General features: G+C 49.0%; 2 protein-coding genes across 2 annotated transcripts in view; one reads left to right on the top strand and one right to left on the bottom strand.

The window, feature by feature from the left end:
• CRLF1 (cytokine receptor like factor 1) overlaps window positions 1-724 on the bottom strand; it is a 33398-nt gene extending 32674 nt beyond the window's left edge. The window contains exon 1 of the mRNA XM_056844531.1: window positions 704-724. Coding sequence (XP_056700509.1) covers window positions 704-707 — 4 coding nt within the window. The 5' untranslated portion in view covers window positions 708-724. The remainder of the gene's footprint in view (window positions 1-703) is intronic.
• The window catches only part of UPF1 (UPF1 RNA helicase and ATPase), a 309167-nt gene that overhangs the window by 16705 nt on the left and 269780 nt on the right, over window positions 1-22682 (top strand). The window lies entirely within an intron of this gene.

The raw sequence follows: 22682 nt of genomic DNA, 5'->3' as shown, positions 1-22682 counted from the left end.
CCCACCACCACCAAAAACTCACACATTCAATTATGTGCAGTTAGACAAAGTCTATGACCCCCCCCCTTTCTAATTTTTGTAGGTGGTTTCCAATTTTTAAAAAGAGTGTGGGTGGGATGATTCAATCGATCCCTAAAGGCATTTAAAAGAGAAAGCAGAGCGACTTAAAGAATAAAAATGGGGCAGGGGGTGTTTTGTTTAGAGAGAAATTCATCACTGTTTGTCGGTGGCGAAGTATTTTAATTCTTTGGCCTGTTTTTACGGAATGTTTGGAGGGCACAGCTGAGATTTTTTTCCATCTCCCTTTCTCTTCTTTAAAAAAAAGCCCTTTCCTTTGGGTTCCTTATGAACTTTTTAAAATTAAGAGTTTTCTTCTGAGTGTTTTTTTTAAAAAAAAAAACAACAGTTGCTCCAAAAATAAATAAAAAAGAGAGCCCTTTGGCTATTTTTAAAAAATAAGAGAAGATACTTTTCTTTTTTACGATAGCTTTCCGCTCTTGGCACCCCAAAACGTCCATAAAATTCCCATCAGCATCGCCTCCGTATGCCTGGCATCCTCCCCGCCTCTCTCCCCTTCCTCTCTTTCACACCCATCAGTTCGCACCACCATCTGCCTACCACCTTTCCCCACTCCTTAAAAAAATCAAATTAAAATATATATCTATATACAGATTAGAGAGTCCAAGAGGGTTTTTTTACTTACACATCAGAGAATCCACCCGCAGCAGAGCCAAACCGAGCAAGAATACTTTCATCATAGTGAAAAAAAGAAAAGAAACGAAAGGCTTTTCCTAAAAGGGACACTTTTCCTCCTCTTTAAGGGATCCCTTTTCTGCCTTCCCAATGGTTCTTTTCTGTACCCTCCCAAAAAGGCTCCTGTTAAATATTTTCTCATGAGCAACTAGGGGGTGGGGATGGATCTCCTTTTGGTTTTTTTGTCCCCAAGCTTTCCCTTAAAAAAAAACAAAAAAAAACCCCCACCAAATATAAAGCACTAAACAAGGGATTTCCTAAGCAAGTCTGCGCTGTTCAAACTTGACAAGTTGCTTAATACCTCTTTTTCTCCCCGCCCCGCCCTGCCCTTCCCCGCCCCTCTGGGCTTTTTGGGGGGGTGGATGAGGTTGAAATTAGCAAGCCTTTGCTCAAATGAGATACCCCCTCCTCTTGCGATCCATCCATCCAGCTCCTCTTTGCTTGCAAGGGGGAAACCCCCGGAGCTAAGAGTTCCCCCCCTCCAAAATATTCCTTATTCCCCCCCCCCCCCAGTTTTGACCTTCTTTTGCCTGTTACTCAATCACCACTCTGAAAAGATCACTTCTGACTCAGGGTAGTAAATACCTCCTCAGCTATTTGGCTGGACTATTACTAGATAGTTTCTTTTTGTGTGTATGATTTAACCCCCCCCCCTTCAAAAATGTTTTTTGGACTGCCTGGGTGGGTAGGTTGCATTTTGGCTTTTTTGGCTGGGGTAAAGATGTTCTTTTCAAAAGTACATTAAAGGTCGTCCATCCCCCCACTTTCTCCAGGCTAGAGAAAGAAATGGGGGGGGGAGCTCAGCCCCCCCCCCCCCCGCATCCCAATCAGCCAGATGATCCAAGCGTCTGGACTCGTCCGGAGTTGGCCCAAGAGCCAAGATCTTTTATGGGCATGATAGCATTCATATGTCTAACTCCAGATCTTTTTAAGAAAAGGGCTGACTCAGCTGCACCAGTTTTGGAGTTACACAGGACTTCTCGACAAGCGCTGCAAAAGGCTGTATGTATATCAAAAGCTTGCACGTTGGGGCCACTTCATCTGTCCTGCAAACTTATTCATTTCTGCAAGGCTCCTTAGCCTGTGTAGCCACGAGCATCCGATTTGTTCTTGACTAAGTACAGGCCAAAACAGATTTTCCAAGGGCATTCCTGAGGACGAGATTATCGTATTATTATATGTAAGCTATTCAGAATTACTAGCATGTCATTCAGTCTTGCAGGCTGACCAAGCAGTGCGCTGTGTTTTTTGCCTGTTTTTGGTGTAAAATCAGAATGTTTTCGATGCAAAATGTAGTCGCCAAAAAAATATACTATTCAGTCTGGCCTTGCCAGGATAAATATGTCCTGTTTGAGATACTTGGAAGAGTGAACTCCTGGTAGTCCGATTAAGGACTAAACTACATGCAACCTAAGCCAGAGTGGTGTAGTGGTTAAGAGCAGTGGTTTGGACCGGTGGACTCTGATCTGGAGAACCAGGTTTGATCCCCTACTCCTCCACTTGAGTGGCAGACTCTAATCTGGTGCACTGGATTTGTTTCCCCACTCCTACACATGAAGCCAGCAGGGTGACCTTGGGCTAGTCACAGCTCTTTTAGAGCTCTCTCAGCCCCACCTACTCAGAGGATATCTGTTGTGGGGAGGGTAAGGGAAGGTGAATGTAAGCCAGTTTGATTCGCCCTTAAGTGGTAGAGAAAGTTGGCATATAAAAACCAACTATTCTTCCTCTTCTTCCAAAACGCTGATAAGTGTCACATGCTTTTGAAACAAAACACTGGACACGTGCTGCACTGTTAGATCCTCAAGAATTTGCTCTCAAGTGCGCACAAGAGCTCATTTTTGGAAGAAACCATTGCCTTGTGTTTCTGCCGGAGTCACTCATTGATCCAGGTGCCAGTTCAGAGTCATGCAGAGTTGCAACGGGCAATCTCCTCTGAAGGTGGATAATTCAACTGCATATCTGCATCATGAGTTGCTAGATGATCCACTTATACCTTCTTGGCAGTAGAAATACTACTACAAGGGTGGGCTGCATGGAAGGCGCAGCAAATCATACTGAGACACAGTGGGCGCCCTCCTCTGAGGATGGGTCATTCTGCTGCCCTTTGCATGTGGAATTTATGTGTTGTTTTTTTAAAAAATATTGCTTCATTTATATTCCACCTTTCTCTCCAGTGGGAGCTAGGCTAGGCTAAGACTGGCCCAAGGTCACAGAGCAAGTTTCCCTGGCAGAATGGGGATTCGAACCTGGGTCTCCCAGGTCCTAATCTAAGCACTACACAAGACTCATCAAGCCTGGCAAGGACATGTGTCAAAGCTACTGTCCCCCCACCCTCCAAAGGCTGATTGGACAAAGCAAATGCCAAATTAGAGAACTGTGCAGAGTTGTAACAGGCACCCTCTTCAGAGGATAATTCTCTGCAGGGGAATACTTCTGGGATTGCAGAAACCTTTACTTACATAATTGACGTGCTTCTGCTAGCACATTGTTTGGAAATCTCTTAATTAAGACCTTGAAGCTTGAGGTAAGGGTGGCAGTGAGCAGATACATGAAAGGGCCCAAGAGAGAGAAAAACATATGCAAGAGAGGGAGGGGGCTGTGGCTCAGTGGTTGAGCACCTGCTTGTCATGCAGAAGGTCCCAGGTTCAATCCCCAGCATCTCCAGTTAAAAGGGGCTAGGCAGGTAGGTGATGTGAAAGACCTCTGTCTGAGACCCTGGAGAGCCGCTGCCACAATACTTGCTTCGATGTAGACAATACTTACTTCGATGGACCAAGGGTCTGTCTGATTCCGTATAAGCAACTTCATGTGTTAAGAATGTAAGAACATATGTTCTTATCACCCTGCTGGATCAGACCCAGGCCCAACAAGTCCAGCAGTCTGCTCACACAACGGCCAACCAGGTGCCTCTAGGAAGCCCCACAAACAAGACGACTGCAGCAGCATTTATCCTGCCTGTGTTCCACAGCACCCAAGATAGTAGGCATGCTCCTCTAATCCTGGAGAGAATAGTGACTAGTATCCATTAGGCCTAGCAGCCATGAATACCCCTCCATTAACATGTCCACTCCCCTCTTAATGCCTTCCAAGTTGGTAGCCATCACCACATCCTGGGGCAGGGAGTTCCACCATTTAACTATGTTTTGTGTGAAGAAATACTTCCTTTTGTCTGTTTTGGATCTCTCACCCTCCAGCTTCAGCAGATGACCCCGCTAGAGGAAGAAAAGCCTCTCCGTGTCCCCTCTCTCCAAACCATGCATAATTTTATAGATCTCTACCATGCCTCCCCTTAACCGCCTTCTTTCCAAGCAAAACAGCCCTGTTTTAAGCGCTCCTCATAGGGCCGTTGCTCTAGTCCCCTAATCATGTGTTCATGTGTGAGATGCTTCCTTGTGGATTCTGAGGAGGGCAACGGCCCGGGTCAGAAGCAAAGAGACACAATACAATTTGCAAAGCGCATCTTGGTGAGCAGAGAACATGGCTCTGATAATCCTAGCGATGCAAACTATACGAGCAACTTTCTTTGTTCCCCTTTGTTCCCGTTTCGTTTCATGGTTACCTCGGCTTCCTCATCCAAGCAGGACGAAACTTTTCACCCAAAGGCTCCAGAATCCCATAAACTGCATTGCGAGACTGAACGTTTCCGACATAGTCTAAGATAATAACTGCTTTTCAAGGCACGCTTTAAAACGCTTTGACACAAATCTGTTCCCTAATAGCATTACCAGGATCATTCGTTTCACACTCGTGCCTATGCATGTTGCTTCAGTGTTTAGATGTTCCAGAGGCTGCGTAAATGAGAGATTTGAACTAGGGTTAGGTCGCCCCTCTGCCTTAGCCACCAAGCCCTAATCCGTGTTTAATCCATTCAAAATTAATGCCAGGACTGGATTTTAATGCCTCTGAGCATGTTAAATTGTGGAACTCCGTGCCCCAAGATGTGGTGATGGCTGCCAACTTGGAGGGCTTGAAGAGGGGAGTGGACATGTTCATGGAGGAGAAGTATTCATGGCTACTAGTCAAAATAGATGCTAGTCATGATGCATACCTGTTCTCTCCAGGATCAGAGGAGCAGGCCTATTATATTAGGTGCTTTGGAACGCAGTCAGGACAATGCTGCTGCAGTTGTCTTGTTTGTGGGCTTCCTGGAGGCACCTGGTTTGCTGTGAAGTCCAGACTGCTGGACTTGATGGGCCTGGGTCTGATCCAGCATGGCTTTTCTTATGTTTTTACGGAGGACGGGGCTATCCATGGCTACTAGTCAAAATGGATACTAGTCATGATGCACACCTATCCTCCCCAGGATCAGAGGAGCAGGCCTATTATATGAGGTGCTGTGGAGCACAGGCAAGATAATGCTGCTGCAGCCGTCTTGTTTGTGGGCTTCCCAGAGCCACCTGGTTGGCCGCTGTGTGAACAGACTGCTGGACTTGATGGGCCTTGGTCTGACCCACCAGGGCTTTTCTTATGTTCTTATGAGCAGGCCTATTATATGAGGTGCTGTGGAACGGAGGCAAGATAACACTGCTGGAGCCGCCTTGTTTGTGGGCTTCCTAGAGGCACCTGGTTGGCCGCTGTGTGAACAGACTGCTGGACTTGATGGACCTTGGTCTGGTCCAGCAGCGCCTTTCTTAGTTGACTTCCCTGACCACTGAGCCACCAGAGCCCAAGAAACGGATGAGGCAGTTGGATTTCCTCTCCGGAGGGCACAGTGCCCAGACCAACTTGAATGCCTTTTTAAAATAAACGACCCTCTGCCCCCAGATTTCCGGACACAGATGATGAAGATGTTGCCGGCAGTGGGGGCGACAATTGTTTGTGGGATCAGAAGCCTAGGCAATGCCGACCCAGACACAAACACACAATCCATGGAGAGTGGCATTGTGTCCTGTGTGAGTCACCCGGCCTGCCGGGAATCTCAGGAGGTGGCTATTTCTCTGGTCCCCTTTGACACGGGCCTGCTTGCGAGCTGAATCATCCGCGGCCGGAACGAGGGCTGTTCTCGTGAGTGGTTTGGAGCATGAGGCACACGGAAGGGAAGAGCTGGGAGGGGGTGTGAAAATAGGGTTTGGGAAGGAGTGAGGAGCCTGAAAAACGGGACGGAACTGGTACCCTTTCCCTTCTTTCAGAGATGCTATCAAGAAGAAGAAGAAGAAGAAGAAGAAGAAGAAGAAGAAGAAGAAGAAGAAGAAGAAGAAGAAGAAGAAGAAGAAGAAGAAGAAGAAGAAGAAGAAGAGTTGGTTTTTATATGCCGACTTTCTCCACCACTTAAGGGAGACTCAAACCGGCTTACAATCACCTTCCCTTCCCATCCCCACAACAGACACCCTGTGAGGTAGGTGCAGCTGAGAGAGTTCGGAGAGAACTGTGACTAGCCCAAGGTCACCCAGCTGGCTTCGTGTGTAGGAGTAGGGAAACCAACCCGGTTCTCCAGATTAGAGTCAGCCGCTCATGTGGAGGAGTGGGGAATCAAGCCCGGTTCTCCAGATTAGAGTCCGCCGCTCCAAACCACCACTCTTGACTACTATACCATGCTGGCTCTCTCAAATCTCCCCTCTGGTTGCAAATCATCCAATCTAAACAACTGTGGAGAGAGGGAAAAAGAGGACAGAGAACATCTACCTCATTCAGTGCTCCACAGACCAGCCGGACAACTTTCCCTGAAGTTAGAGGTAGACTGCCTCATTGTGTGGAGGCTCTATTTAGACTCTAATTAACCATGAACTGTTCAAAGCTCTCCTCTGATAGAAGACAGTGTCTTTCAGTGTTACTCCTCTGAAGATGCCTGCCACAGCTGCTGGCGAAACGTCAGGAAAGAAAATACCAAGACCATGGTTATACAGCCCGGATAACCCACAAGAACCAATGAACTCTGACCGTGAAAGCCTTCGACAATAAGAAGAAGAAGAGTTGAGTTTTATACCCTGACTTTCTCTACTTTTAAAGAGCCTCAAACTGGCTTACAATTGCCTTCCCTTCCTCTCCCCACAACAGACACCTTGTGAGGTAGGTGGGCTGAGAGAGTTCAGAGAGGACTGTGACTGGCCCAAGGTCACCCAGCTGGCTTCACATGGAGGAGAGGGGACTCAAACCCGGTTTTCCAGATTAGAGTCCACCGCTCTTAACCACTACACCAAGCTGTCTCAATAGGAGGGCTGCCTTTAGATAGGGAGGTTCCATTTAGCTATCACGTCTGGAACCATATAACAATGTATCAAAAGTCCATCGAATACTGTAGACTGCCTCCAAGCATGGAGGTTCCACTTAGCTACCACGGCTAACAGCTCTCCTCCACCAATTAATTGAAGCCCTCCTGATATTTATCCCCCATATTGAGAGCTAAATTGCCCCCTGAATGTAGAGATTCTGTTTAAAAACTCTGGCTAGAAACCACTGCTCCACCTTTTCTCCTTTCAGTCGCTTCAGCATGGTGTAGTGGAGTAGTGGACTCTCATCTGGAAAACTGGGTTCGATTCCCCACTCCTCCACATGAGCGGCGGGCACTAATCTGGTGAACCGGGTTGGTTTCCCCACTCCTCCACATGAAGCCAGCTGGGTGAACTTGGGCTAGTCACAGTTCTCTCTGAACTCTCTCAGCCCCACCTACCTGACAAGGTGTCTGTTGTGGGGAGGGGAAGGAGATTTTAAGCCAGTTTGATTCTTCCTTAAGTGGTAGAGAAAGTTGGCATATAAAAACCAGTTCTTTTTCTTCTTCTTCTCCTCCCCCCCCCCATGTCTTGTAGCAGTGAGTTCCACAAGCAGTCCGTGCATGGTGTGAAGAAATTCTTGCAAGTTTTATCTAGGGGATTCCCCACTCAAGTCCTACCCTGATGTGAGTGAGAGGGAAATTTCTCCCCCTCTACATGTGCCCCATCCCACAAAACTCTTTGTCGTCTTTCTCCCCTCTTGCCTGAAAAAAATAAAATAAAAATCTGTTTCCGAGGGCTCGGCACTCCTCTGCATCTTTGCCGAGAGATCCTTGAGTTCTGAGCCATAAAACGGCTTGGACGGCGATCGTGTCTGGCTGCGCCGAAGGCCGGCCAGGGCCCGCTGCCTGATCCAGCCTGCATCCTTTATTTTAAAGGACTGCAGGGGGAAATAAAAATTTAGAAATGCAAGGAATCCCACACACTCCAGCCCTCCCCGCCCCACATCTTCCCCTCGCAGCCCTTACCGGATTAATTGGTAATGTATTAAACTTTTCAGCCCCTTTAACTTCTGGGCGGCTTCCAGAATGCATCCCACCCCCCAAAAAAATAAAGTTATTGGTTTTGTTTTTTTAAGTGAGCTGGACCCGATCCCCAATTCCTTGCTCAACCAGCAACAGAGAACTTTTAGCAAAGGCCCCCAGGATAGGAGAGCATGTGCAGAAAGTCCCAGGATCTGTCCCTAGAATCATAGAGTTGGAAGGGACCACCAGGGTCATCTAGTTCAACCCCCTGCACAATGCACTAAATTCACAAGTACCTCCCCTCACACCCTCAGTGACCCCTACTCCATGCCCAGAAGATGGCCAAGATGCCCTCCCTATCATGATCTGCACAAGGTCATAGAATCAGCATTGCTGACAGATGGCCATCTAGCCTCTGCTTCAAAACCTCCATGGAAGGAGAGCTTACCACCTCCCGAGGAAGCCTGTTCCACTGAGGAACTGCTCTGACTGTTCAAAAGTTCTTCCTAATGTTTAGACAGAAACTGTTCTGATTTAATTTCAACCCGTTGGTTCTGGTCCAACCTCCTGGGGCAGCAGAAAACAACTCGGCACCATCCTCTCTACGACAGCCCTTCAAGTACTTGAAGATGGTTATCATATCCCCTCTCAGCCGTCTCCTCTCCAGGCTAAACATACCCAGCTCCTTCAACCTTTCCTCATAGGACTTGGTCTCCAGACCCCCTCACCATCTTTGTTGCCCTCCTCTGGACACGTTGCAGCTTGTCTAAATCCTTCTTCAATTGCAGTGCCCCAAACTGAACACAATACTTAGGTGAGGTCTAACCGGAGGAGAGTAAAGAGATACCATCACTTCCGTGATCTGGACGCTGTACTTCTGTTGATACAGCTCAAAATCGCACTTGCCTTTTTAGCCACCGCATCACACTGCTGACTCATTTTGCCGAATCCTCTGCAAAGGATGTCAGGAAAGACCCTTCTCTGCCCGAGACCCTCAAGAGCAGCAGCCATCCAGCCAGTGCAAAGCAAGATCTGGAAAACTGCCCACAGTGGTAAAAATGTTCACACCTGAGAGATAGGGTGGGGTGTGTGTCAAAGGTTACAGCTCCTTTGGCTGGTTTCAAGTGGGTGACCTTTAGCCACAATAGCTAAGTGAAACCTCCATGTTCAGAGGCAGTGTACCTTAAAATGCCAGTGGCTGCAGGGAAAAATAGACCTCTGTGCCCACCTGTTGGCCTTCTGGGGGGTATTTAGTTGGCCACTTGTTGGACTAAAGGGACCGTCGGCCTGAGCCACCAAGGCTTTCCTTGGAACCTCCACGTTCCGAGACAGTCTACCGCAGAATGCCGCTCACAATAACAGAGGGAGGCTTTGGCTTTCGTGCCCTTCTTCGTAAGCATTCATGGGGCATCAAGAGGAATCAGAATGCTGAACTGAGCAAGGCTCTTCTGAGGTTCTGAACATACAACTGGAAAATTAAAGGCGTCCCTCCTCTATAAAGACTTTCTATTCCTTGGCTCCGTCATCAACCAAAAGGGAGACTGCAGCCAAGAAATCAGAAGGAGATTGAGACTGGGAAGGGCAGCCTTGAAGGAGCTAGAAAAGATTATTAAGTGTTAATGGCCACCAAGATCAAGTTAATTGATGCCATCGTGTTCCCTATTACTATGTATGGGTGTGAAAGCTGGACAATGAAGACAGCTGATAGGAAGAAAGTAGATTCCTTTGAAACATGGTGTTGGAGGAGAGGGTTATGGATACCGTGGACTGCCTGAAAAACCAACCAGTGGGTTATAGATCAAATCAAGCCTGAACTGACCCTTGAAGCTAAAATGACTAAACTGAGGCTGTCGTATTTTGGTCACATTATGAGAAGACAAGAGTCACTGGAAAAGACAATCATGCTAGGAAAAGTTGAGGGCAGCAGGAAAAGAGGAAGGCCCAACAAGAGAGGGGAGGGGCCATGGCTCAGTGATAGAGCTTCTGCTTGTCATGTAGAAGGTCCCAGGTTCAATCCCCGGCATCTCCAGTTAAAGGGACCAGGCAGGTAGGTGATGTGAAAGACCCCTGCCTGAGACCCTGGAGAGCCGCTGCCGGTCGGAGCAGACAATACTGACTTCGATGGACCAAGGGTCCGATTTAGTATAAGGCAGCTTCATGTGTTCATGAGATGGATGGGCTCTACAAGGGAAGCCACAGCCCTCAGTTTGCAAGGCTGTTAAAGATAGGACATTTTGGAGAACATTTAAGGTTGCCAGGTCCCTCTTTGTCATTGGCGGGAGGGTTTTTGGGCGGAGCCTGAGGAAGGCGGGGTTTGGGGAGGGGAGGGACTTCAATGCCATAGAGTCCAATTGCCAAAGCGGCCATTTTCTCCAGGTGAACTGAATTATATTGGCTGGAGATCAGTTGTAATAGCAGGAGATCTCCTGCTTCTACTTGGAGGTTGGCAACCCTAAGGACATTGATTCATAGGGTTGCCATGAGTCGGAAGCGACTCGAGGGCACTCAACACACACACACCTTCTATCAAACAGTCACATCGATCATACTTGCTGTGTTTTTTTTTTTTAAGTACTTTGGAAAGAGAGAAAAAATACAAAGAATTTGACTGTGCGTGTCCTAATGCAAACAAACCTAGAAACGAGGCGTGGGCGGAGACTGAATGTATTTGCTAACCGGAATGCCGCGGCATTGAGAATGTTAAGTGGCTTCAAGGGCTTTCCACCCTTTCTCCTGAAATCCTGCCCCCCCTTCTTTGCCATCACCTGTTGGGCCTTTTTCCGCACAGCGTCACTGAACTAAGCTTGGCCTTGGGCGGGAAGGTGCGGTTTGGAGGGAAGCCGAAAACCTGCAGCCCCAGGTTGAGGGTGCAACACATACCTGGAGACACCAGGGAGATTGCTGTTCTCACCTGAGAGGCATCCCAAGACGTTTCGCATCAGGCCCACCAGGTTCTCTAGAGCCATTGCCGGGATATTTTGCATAAAAAGAGGGGCCGTGGCTCAGTGGAAGAGCCTCTGCTTGGCATGCAGAAGGTCCCAGGTTTGATCCCCGGAATCTCCAGTTAAAGGGACCAGGCAAGTAGGTGATGGGAAAGACCTTAGCCTGAGACCCTGGAGAGCGGCTGCCAGTCTGAGGATAAGGCTGATTTTCATGGACCAGTGATCTCTAGTATTGGGCCCTTTTACGCAGAGTTTCTATGGAACTGAAGACCAAGATTGGTCCTCTGTCAACCGGGAGAGCCAATGTGGTGTAGTGGTTAAGAGAGGTGGTTTGGAGCGGTGGACTCCGATCTGGAGAACCGAGTAATTCCCCACTCCTCCACATGAGCGGCGGACGCTAATCTGGTGAACTGGGTTTGATTCCCCACTCCTCCACATGAAGCCAGCTGGGTGACCTTGGGCTACTCACAGCTCTCTTAGAGCTCTCTCAGCCCCACCTACCTCACAGGGTGTCTCTTCTGGGGAGGGGAAAGTGAAGGTGATTGTAAGCTAGTTTGATTCTTCCTTAAGTGGTAAAGAAAGTTGGCATATAAAAACCAACTCTTCTTCTTGGGTGGTTTGTGGGGGTGGCCAGGCAGTTTAGATGGCTTTTTTAAAAGGATCAAAACAAATTCACTTGAGATAGTTCTGTTGACAGCTAGCCACCATGATAAGTAAATGGAACCTCCATGTGCAGCAGCAGTATACCACCAAATATCATGTGTGGGGTTCAAATGGAGTGACCTATTGCCAGTTTGTGAAACATATGATTTGCTACAGATAGAAACACATGAACCCTCTTGGTCTGATTCAGCAGGGCCTCTTTCTACTTTATTTGCAGATGAATTCATGTTGGACAGGCCAATCAGCCACCATTAATCACTGTGCAAAAGAATGGAGCCTCCATGAACAGAGGCAGCCTATCTCTGCTATTAGGCAAAAGCAAGAGGAGAAAGGCCTCTTCATACCATGGTCCCTGACTACCATTCATGATGGCTAACAATGGAGCCTCCCTGTTCAGAGGCAATATACCTCCAATTACTAGTTGCCAGAGTCAGGCAGCAGACAGCTATTGCCTCAACAGCTTCATGAGAGGCAGAAATTCAACAACTAATACTCTCTTTCTCTCTGAATATAGATGCCCTGACATCCACCACCGAAATCAATTATTTCTGTTGTTGGACACAGACATAAGAACATAAGAAAAGCCATGCTGGATCAGACCCAGACCCATCAAGTCGAGCAGTCTGTTCACACAGTGGCCAACCAGGTGCCTCTAGGAAGCCCATAAGCAAGACGACTGCAGCATTATCCTGCCTGCCTTCCACAGCACCTAATATAATAGGCCTGCTCCTCTGATCCTGGAGAGAATAGGTGTGCATCATGACTAGTATCCATTTTGACTAGTAGCCATGGATTGCCTTCTCCTCCATGAACATGTCCACGCCGCTCTTCAAGCCTTCCAAGTTGGCAGCCATCACCACATCCTGGGGCAGGGAGTTCCACCACTTAACGATGCATAGTGTGTGAAGAAAGACTTCCTTTTATCTGTTTTGAACCTCTCACCCTCCAGTTCCAGTGTTCTAGTATTGCGAGAGAAGCTTCTCTCCCCTTAACCGCCTCCTTTCCAGGGTAAACTGCCGTAAGCATTTTAACCGCTCCTCATAGGGCAGTTGCTCTAGACCCCTGATCATCTAGTCCCCTGTGCTTGGAAACGAAAACCATGCGGAGAGAAGGAGAAACAGAGATGATTGGATTGTAAAATATCCCCCAGCTGGTCAGAAGGGAAGCTTTTTTCCTATTAAAAGTCAAGTGGATTTAGTGTTCCAGGAGACAAGGGGCAGGCAGCCCAGGCCTCGAGAACACATATTGTAAGCAGGTGCCCGGGGTTTTTTCAGCCAGTGCGTATAAATCTGCAATCGGCCCACTGTCTCCCCCTCCCTTCCCTGAATACTCTACCTTGGCTTTCCCTATCACAGCGTTCTGTAGCCAGTTCATTAGGGTTGCCAACTCACCGGGGTGGGGGACACATTCCTGGCTGCTCATGTCATAGAATCATAGACCGTTTATGTTTGGTAATTAGCAGCGCGTTCCATGCTGAAGGGCCTCACATATTTTTTTTTTAGTTCTTCAAGCTTGACCGTCATTCCAAAAGTCACTGAAAAGCCGGCACACACTTGCTTCGCATTTCTTAAGAGCCCCTTTAATGCAACCTTTTTTATTTGCTCCGCCCCTGCCTCGAAGCATCCACTCAAGGAAGCATGACAAATCACAGCCGTGGGTTAGCTATGCAAACGACAATTGCTAGACTGTGAATAGGCATTTTAAAGGTCGGATTTTTAAAAGGAGCTTTGAGCGAGCATCAAAACTGACCCTGCATAAATGGCCATCGAGTTGGAAGGGACCCTCAGGGTCATCTAGTCCAACCCCCTGCACAAGGCAGGAAATTCACAACTACCTCCCCCCACACCTTCAGTGACCCCTACTCTACTCCCAGAAGATGGCCAAGATGCCCTCCCTCTCATGAACTGCCTAAGGTCATAGAATCAGCATTGCTGACAGATGGCCATCTAGCCTCAGCTTAAAAACCTCCAGGGAAGGAGAGCTCACCGCCTCCCGAGGAAGCCTGTTCCACTGAGGAACCGCTCTGTTAAAAAATTCTTCCTAATGTCTAGACCAGGGGTGTTGAACTCACTTGTTAGGAGGGCTGGATATGACATAAATGTCACTTGGTCGGGCCAGGCCATGCCTCGCCAGCCCAGATCCGGACTGAAAGGGGTGGCTGCCTCCGATGGCTCGCTGACCGGATTAGAGCTCTCAAGGGGCGAGATCCGGCCCGCGGGCCTTATGTTTGACACCCCTGGTCTAGATGGAAACTCTTTTGATTTAATTTCAACTCGTTGGTTCTGGTCCGTCCTTCTGGGGCAACAGAAAACATATGCCCGTTGGCTAAAAGCGGGCAGCCCCGGCCACAACCCCACCCACCGCCCCTTTTTCTCCCTGCTCTTCTCTGCTCGGCACTGCAGCTAACCCTTTGCTCCTCGTTTCCACAACGCTGCCACCATCTGCTCCCCAGTGGAGGGTTCTTTGCGGAGGGTTATTCATCACCGCCAACCCCCTTCCCCCCCCCACCTGCCCTCATCAATTTTGGTATTCCTGGATGTTCGGATAAATTATCTGCAGGGAACAAATCAGAGAAAGCATTTGGGATTCAGACGGAGCACTCTTGGATCGCACGGCCAGGTTATATTACAGCTGCAAACTTTAATTGGTAGGTCGTTATTTGAGATTTGTGGAGGGGGGCTGGTTTTAGCTAGAGAGGGTAGGTTTGGATCTGCGAGGCAGAGAGCGGAGGATACGCTTGTACGTTACTGTCATGTGGGATGAATTAAGGGAAGAGCAGATGATATTAAACATTGAATCTTAAATGTGTGTTTTTTCCTCCCAACAAGATTTTGCTCGCCGAATTGCGGATTCTCCCTCATCTCCTTCCCTATAGCCATTCAGCCTCCAAGGAGTCCATGGATACCCATCCTGCCCCCTAGTCCCACAACAACCCTGTGAGGTAGATTTAGGTGAGAGCGAGTACCTGTCCAATGAGCTAGAACTACAGAAAATCAGCTCCAGTGTCGTGTAGTGGTTGAGAGTGGTGGTTTGGAGCAGTGGTCTTTAATCTGGAGAACCGGGTTTGAGTCCCCACTCCTCCACATGAGTGGCGGACGCTGATCTGGAGAACCAGGTTCGAGTCCCCATTCCTCCCCATGAGGGGTGGACTCTAATCTGGTGAACCGGGTTGGTTTCCCCACTCCTCTACATGAAGCCAGCTGGGTGACCTTGGGCTAGTCACAGCTCTCTTGGAGCTCTCTCAGCCCCACCTACATCACTGGGTATCTGTTGTGGGGAGGGGAAAGGGAAGGTGATTGTACACATGAACACATGGAGCTGCCTTACACTGAATCAGACCCTTGGCCCATCAAAGTCAGTATTGTCTACTCAGATCGGCAGCGGCTTTCCAGGGAAGGAGAGCTCACCACCTCCCGAGGAAGCCTGTCCCGCTGAGGAACCGCTCTAACTGTTCGAAAGTTGTTCCTAATGTCTAGACGGAAACGCTTTGGATTTAATTTCAACCCGTTGGTTCTGGTCTGACCTTCTGGGGCAACAGAAAACGACTCGGCACCCTCCTCTCTATGACAGCCCTTCAAGTACCGGCAGAATCCCCGCCAGCTATTCATTGGCATTTCTCCCAGATCCCTCCATCTTTGAGCCTGCCCAGCCCTGCCGTGGAATGCATCTCACCGGAGGCTACCTGAACGTCTCGGCTTTCTTTTGGCTCCAACCGCTTGGCAAGAAGGAAGCAGGAAGAAGCTGCTGGCAGAGCCGGAAGCGGGCCACCTGCTTGGCACGCTGAAGGCCCAGGTAAAGAATCTCGGGTTGCAGATACTGGGGAAATCCTTGGCCTGAGATTTTGGGGGGCTGCCAGCCAGTCGACAGGGAAGAGCGAACGGGCCCAACGCTCGGGTTCTACGTAGAGCACTGGTTCCCAACCGGGGGTCCGTGGACCCCCAGGGGTCCGCGAGAACTAAATTAAGGTCCGCGAAACAAAGTTATAAACCCATAATAAATTAATATTTTCAATTAAAAGTTCTCTATTATAAAAAAAATATATTCAAATATTATTCTGTTTAATGTTTAACTGTTATGATTAAAGTTTATTTTCAAATTCTCAGAATTTTTATTTTGAACCTTGGGGTCCCTGCACCGAACAAAAAAGTCCTAGTGGTCCCTGGTCAAAAAAAGGTTGGGAACCACTGCCGTAGAGGAACTTTCCGGCTTCGTTGGAGCTTCTTGCCTTTCTCCCCAGATCTGATTTCCGAATCTTTTTTCATTTGCTCTGCCCAGGGAACTCGTCCCCCTGCCCCGCCCCATGATTTGGTCATGCCTCGTCCTCACTTGGCTTTTAACACACCTTGCTAGGGTTGCCGAGAACCGCTTTGCCACTGGTGGGAGGCTTTGGGGGCAGAGCCTGAGGAGGGCGGAGTTTGGGGAGGGGAGGGACCCTGATGCCGTAGAGTCCAGTTGCCAAAGCAGGGAACTGAACCCTATCGGCTGGAGATCAGTTGTACTAGCAAGAGATCTCCAGCTTTTACCTGGAGGTTACTCCAAATCTAACACAGATCAACCATACAAAGTATAGCTAAACAACAGACTGTATTATACAATAACATTGACAAACACATACAAAAAGTCCTATTTCTAAAGTCACAATATTCCAAGGTTTCCAAAATTCGAAGTGAAGATCCCCTGCTTTGGGACTGAGTAATACTTACCTGGAATCCACACCTGAAAGAAGAAGAAAACCTAGAATTGGTATCTGCTGGACTTTTTTGTCTGTCTTTAGGACAGTACATTTTGGAAACCTTGGAAAATTGTGACTTTGTGTCGTTATGCTTTAGAAATAGGACTTTTTGTATGTGTTTGTCAATGTTATTGTACAATACAGTCTGTTGTTTAGCTATACTTTGTATGGTTGATCTTGTGTTAGATTTGGAGCAACTACATTTATACACAGAGGTGTCTATTTTGGCTTAGTACCTGGAGGTTGGCAGCCCTACACCTCGCTCATTCTCTCTTTCTTGGCACCCCTTCTGATTCCGACGTGGGTGGGGGGAATACAGGCCTGGCCTACCTTTCAGGGCCGTTGTATCCTTCGTCTGCACTGTGCCCTCAACGAGGCTTTCCGGCAATCAAAAAGGGGCGGTTGCAGTCTCCGTTTCAGCGCAAGGGGAAGACATTCTCCCCGGACGGCCCGATGGAGGCCAGACTGATTGGTCCCCCCCAGAGTTGGGCTTCTGCCAAGGATGAATTGACACGTTACAGAGTTTTCATGTTTATTGATGAACAGCCCCACGTGAGAACGTTGGCCTTTTATGCAGGGACGTTTCCCCATGGCCACCGCCGCCGCTGCCAACTGCTTTGGGGCTTCCTTTTGATTATGCATTATGGGGTGGGGTGGCTTTCCCCCGGAACCTCTTGAAAGGACAGAGATCCTGGATCCTGTGGATCACGGTGGCGGCTAAAGCAGTAACTCTGAAGCAAACGCGGCTTTGCAACGTGGACCGGTGCAAATGTTCGATCTTGTGGTTGGGCCGCAAGAAGCAACAGAGAAACAGCGCAACTTATTGTCTGTGCTGCCAGATCTAACTGGATGTTAACCCTGAGCATGCTTTTCTTACTAATTCACCATTATTTCTCTCCCTGAGGTAGGGTTGCCAACCTCCAGGTAGCGCCTGGAGCGCTTCCACTATCACAAGTGATATCCAGCCAATACAGATCAGTTTCCCTGGAGAAAATGGCCGCTTGGGCAATTGGACTCTATGGCATTGAAGTCCCAACCCTCTCCAAACCCTGCCCTCCTCAGGCTCCGCCCCAAAAACCTGAGTCTAATTGCCAAAGCAGCCGTTTTCTCCAGATGAGCTGATCTCTATCAGCTGGAGATAGGGTTGCCAGGTCCCTCTTCGCCACTAGCGGGAGGTTTTTGGGGTGGAGCCTGAGAAGGGCGGGGTTTGGGGAGGGGAGGGACTTCAATGCCATAGAGTCCAATGGCCAATGTGACCATTTTCTCCAGAGGAACTGATCTCCATCGGCTGGAGATCAGTTGTAACAGCTGGAGATCTCCAGCTACCACCTAGAGGTTGGCAACCCTACCTGTGTATAAAAAAAATGGAGATCTGGAGCTTGCAAAATAGAGTGCATTAATGCATGACTTTCCTGCAGTCTTTTTTGTTTTTGCAATGGAGACTCCCCCCCAATTGCATGAGATTTTCACCCCCTCCAACTTTCTCCCCCCAACTCCCCCCTCCTGCCTCTGATTTTTTTTTTTTTTGCCTTTAACCTTCACGTGTTCCCCATTAGGCCGTCGGCACGCTTTGGGGGCGCAGCCATAAATTACGTTAATGAGCCTTGGTGTGGAAAGGTCGGTATCCAGAGGGTGTGTGGAGGGGGGGATGAAAGGGAAAGCGGGCCTTTGGCTGAGGGGGAGGGCGGCTGGCGCAGGTGGGAAGAGCCAGGGGTTTGTTCCTGGCTTGGCTGGGCCTCTGGAGCACGTGCAGCCTGAGCGGAGCCATCAATCTCCTCCGTCCAGGCATCAGCCCGGGAAAGCTGATCTCACCCCGCCTGCCTGGGAAATGAAGGGTTGGGGGGGGGGGGGAGGTGGTGGAGACCTCAGACTGGATCCCTCTTGGACCAACTAGGCCTCCGGCAGCCACGCTGCGCATTCAAAATCAAAGCCAAGCGATTTCACAATCACCTTCCCTTCTCCTCCCCACCACAGACAACCTTGGAGGCAGCTGGGGCTGAGAGAGCTGTGACTATCCCAGGTTCACCCAGCTGGCTTCGTGTGGAGGAGCGGGGAAACCAATCCAGTTCTCCAGATTAGCCTCCGCCGCTCATGTTTAGGAGTGGGGAATCGAACCCGGTTCTCCAGATCAGAGTCCAACACTCCAAACCACTACACCACACTGGCTGTCACGCTGGAAGCCATGGTGCTTGGTGTAAATAGACAATGGTGTCAATGTGGGCCTGCCTGGCATGATCCTCGTACCCACGCATAGGGCGCATGGCAGTGTGGCTTCCTATCGGTCTCTTGGTGTGGATGAAAAAGTCACTGTACTGCCTATCAGACTAGAGGCACATAGCATATGCACTGTACCTTTGCATCCTGAGTTCCTTCTTCACAACGCCCCTCCCATCTCCCACCGCAGGCCAACACAGCTACCCTCTGAAAGTATCTTGATCGGAGGTGATGCTCCTAAAGGAAAAGGCAGCATGGCCATCTAGAAATGGGCTGGAAGAAAGTCACTGCAGGAATTTGCGCTTTGGGCACATCTGGTGGACACGGAGGGCAACTGGAGGGCTTGGGAAAAACAACTGAAGCTCGTTCAGATATTCTGTTATAGAATCGTAGAGTTGGGACCACCAGGGTCATCTAGTCCATCCCCCCTGCACAATGCAGGAAATTCACAGCTACCTCCCCCCCACACACACACCCAGTGACCCATACTCCATGCCCAGAAGATGGCCAAGATGCCCTCCATCTCATCATCTGCCTAAGGTCACAGAATCAGTGTTGCTGACAGATGGCCATCTAGCCTCTTCTTAAAAGCCTCCGGGGAAGGAGAGCTCACCACCTCCCGAGGAAGCCTGTTCCACTGAGGAACCGCTCTGTTAGAAAGTTCTTCTAATTTGCTTTGAAAAGTGTGTGTGTGTGTGTGTGTGTGGACTGAATTTGGCAACCTGTATAAGTTTATTTCATTTGAATTACTGGATTTGTATCTCACGTTTCCTGACACCGAAAGACGCATGAGGTTTTGTAAAAACAAAACGTTCCTGCCCTCCAACGAGGGGTTCTCCATCCCAGCGATGCAATAGGTTGTGGGATGTAAGAGGGTCAAGTCATATTTGATAAATATAAAATATATTTGTGGGGGGGGGAACCCTTCTGAAAACAGCCACCTTTGCCCCATCTCCAAAGGGAAACCCCCAAAGAGCTAGTTCCCTTTGGCGTTGCCTCTTTGGCGTCACAACCTGCCAGCAAAAAAGTCATATTTTTCCTTAGTGGGTATACTCTGTTCTGGTTTCTCTTTGTTGTCAGGAGGCAAAGCCACGTGCTCAGTCTTATTTGGGCTTCGCCTTTCTACACCAACAACATAAATACCAAATAGCAACAATCTAGAAACAATTTAAGAATACACTTTGTCTGCAGAGATTTCACCAGAGGTCGCTCATACTTTTTTTCTTGTGCAAAGTCCGTGGGATATGCACTTGTGTTGTTGGCACATCGGAAAGATTGCATGAGACGATTAGAGGGAAAGAGAATTTGTTTCCAGTCGTTCAAGGGTTATAGCGCTGAAGACCTTTTGGAAACCCAAATGAGCACCATCTGTTGATTCCTGGTTGACGAAGATCTGGAACATTGTGGGTTGTTTGGGTTACGCTCGACACGGTTGGTGAAATTTTGAGATGGGCGCACGAAACACTTGGAACCGTTCAATTCAGGCGTCGCCCTTCCAAAACGGGAAATCCTGACACCGTACCCTTTTCTCAATTCAACACGGAGAGGCGCCCGGCTGACGTCACCGGGAAAGCTGCGGCCACTCGAGGGACGCGGACGGCTTTTTCCGATTGGCTGGCGATGATGTGCCAGCAGAAGGCGCAAGGTGCGTTGGTTTCCATTGGCCGGCCATGATGTCATGAACCGACCTCTCCCGTCGTTCACCAGGCCCAAGATGGGTTTATGTTCTGGGGGTGCCTCATCCATCTTCGGAGGTGGCGAAAGCGGGCCAGAGTGGTATAATCGCCCAGGAATGTGTGGGACTCTCGGCTCCAACAACAAGCATCTGTTCGACGTTTGCCAACCGTCTTCACGCCACAGGCGACGAGCAGCAGGGCACCCGCCATTCCCATTTGGGTCCCCAGCTGGCCGCCTCCCACGCTCACGGGCCACCCTGGTGGCACCGTGTCCCGCCCAGCCATCCTGGCTCTGGACTGACACCGAGCAGATGCAGAGCCGGGGGTCGAGGGGGGGGGGGCATTCAGTCTGTAGCTTCTCTCCTTGAGCGATTTCGTGTACGCCGTCTGCATGCCTATCTAGGCGCTGAGAACTTCAGAGGGTAGCCATGTCGGTTTGCAGTAGAAGAGCTAGATTCGAGTCCGGGAGTGCCTTCAAGACCGACAAGATTCCCTGGGTACGAGCTTTGGAGAGTCAAAGCTCCCTTCGTAGTGTAGCCAGCGTAGTGTAGTGGTTAAGAGCGGTGGTTTGGAGCAGTGGTCTCTGATCTGGAGAACCGGGTTTGATTCCCCACTCCTCCACACGAAGCCAGCTGGGTGACCTTGGGCCAGTCACAGCTCTGTTAGAGCTCTCTCGGCCCCACCGACCTCACAGGGTGTCTGTTGTGGGGAGGGGAAGGGAAGGGTGATTGTGAGCCGGTTTGATTCTCCCTTAAGTGGTAGAGAAAGTCGGCATATAAAAGCCCACTCTTCTTCTTGTCAGATACGACCTAAGAGCTGTTAGTGAATAACGGAGGACATTTCACTGTGCTGTGCTAAACAGAATTACGCCCTTCTGTCCACTGAAGACAGCGGACTTGGAAGGGTACGTGTGACTCTCTTTAGGAATGGACGTCGTGAGCAATCCAACCTGAGCCAGAGATCAGAAGCTGACCATCCTTCTCGGGGCCTCCACCAACCCTTTAACCGCCTGTCCGTTGGCCCTAGGAAGAAGAATGGGGTTATGATCGCAAAGGGGTTGCCGTGTTAATCTGCAGTAGCGAAATAAAACCTATTCTTACACCTATTCTCTACAGTATCAGAGGAGCAGGCCTATTATAATAGGTGCCGTGGAACACAGGCTGGATGCTGCTACTGTCATCTTGTTTTTTGGGCTTCCTAGAGGCACCTGGTTGGCCGCTGTGTGAACAGACAGCTAGACTTGATGGGCCTTGGTCTAATCCAGCAGGGCTTTCCTTATGTCCTTATGGAGGACGGGGCTATCTATAGCTACTAGTCATAATGAATACTAGTCCTGATGCATACCTATTCTCTTCAGTTATCAGAGGAGCGTGCCTATTCTATGAGGTGCTGTGGAACACAGGATAATGCTGCTGCAGTCGTCTTGCTTGTGGGCTTCCTAGAGGCACCTGGTTGGGCCGCTGTGTGAACAGACTGCTGGACTTGATGGCCCTTGGTTTGATCCAGCAGGGCTTTTCTCCCTGCCCCAGGATGTGGTGATGGCTGCCAGCTTGGAAGGCTTTAAGAAGGGAGTGGACATGTTCATGGAGGAGAAGACTATCCATAGCTACTAGTCAAAATGTATACTAGTCATGATGTATCCCTATTCTCTCTAGCATCAGAGGAGCATGAATATTATATTGGGTGCTGTGGAACACAGGCAGGACAATGCTGCTGCAGCCGTCTTGTTTGTGGGCTTCCTAGAGGAACCTGGTTGGCCACTGTGTCAATAGACTGCTGGACTTGATGGGCCTTGGTCTGATCCAGCAGTGCTCTTATTATGTTCTTAAAACAAATGTTCTGTGTCATCTTAAAGACTACCAGGAAAAAACTAAGAGTCCTGACTAATGTGGGCTTTTTAGCATAGGAACAAAATGTACCAAGCAGGAGAATGGGCCATGACATAGGTTTAGGAAATGATGGATGGTGGGTGCAAATTCTCTCCCTCTCGCTCATTCATTCTTTCTTGCTATGCTAGAAGTCAAGCCAATGAAGGTGGCTGGAAAAAAACTTTTGCAGCTAAAGAAAGCATTTCTTAAACTGGTTTCTGGAACTCATAGCTACAAGATGCAGTGATGGCCCCAAGGTCTGAAACACATCTGGAATATACACGCAACGTAGGCTCTGTCACTAGCTCTCAGCTGCAATAATTAAAATCTATTTTAAGAACAGAACAAAAATATTATTGAACAACAAAATAGAAGTTAGACTTGTTGCAAGCATCGGTAAAGATTCCCCTGGAGGCAGCGAGGTTCACCAGCTATTTTTATTTTTATAAACGGGATTGACGGGCAAGAGGCCTTCACCGTTTGGGTTTTGCTGACCCCTGAAGCCACGTCCCTCCCAGACAGGGTGACACCCTTTGAAATGGGCACATTTTTCCTTGAGTGTCAAAGGCTTCATTCCTAAGAACATTATCTTGGCAGTTAACCCCATTGACTAGGATTTACTTCCGAGTAGACCTGCCTAGGGTTGCTCCCATAATCTGCTCA

The sequence above is a fragment of the Euleptes europaea genome, chromosome 2, assembly GCF_029931775.1.
Source record: "Euleptes europaea isolate rEulEur1 chromosome 2, rEulEur1.hap1, whole genome shotgun sequence".
NCBI classification, from domain to species: domain Eukaryota; kingdom Metazoa; phylum Chordata; class Lepidosauria; order Squamata; family Sphaerodactylidae; genus Euleptes; species Euleptes europaea.
Note: the sequence above shows the minus strand (reverse complement) of the source record. Positions and strands in the feature narration are given on the sequence as shown.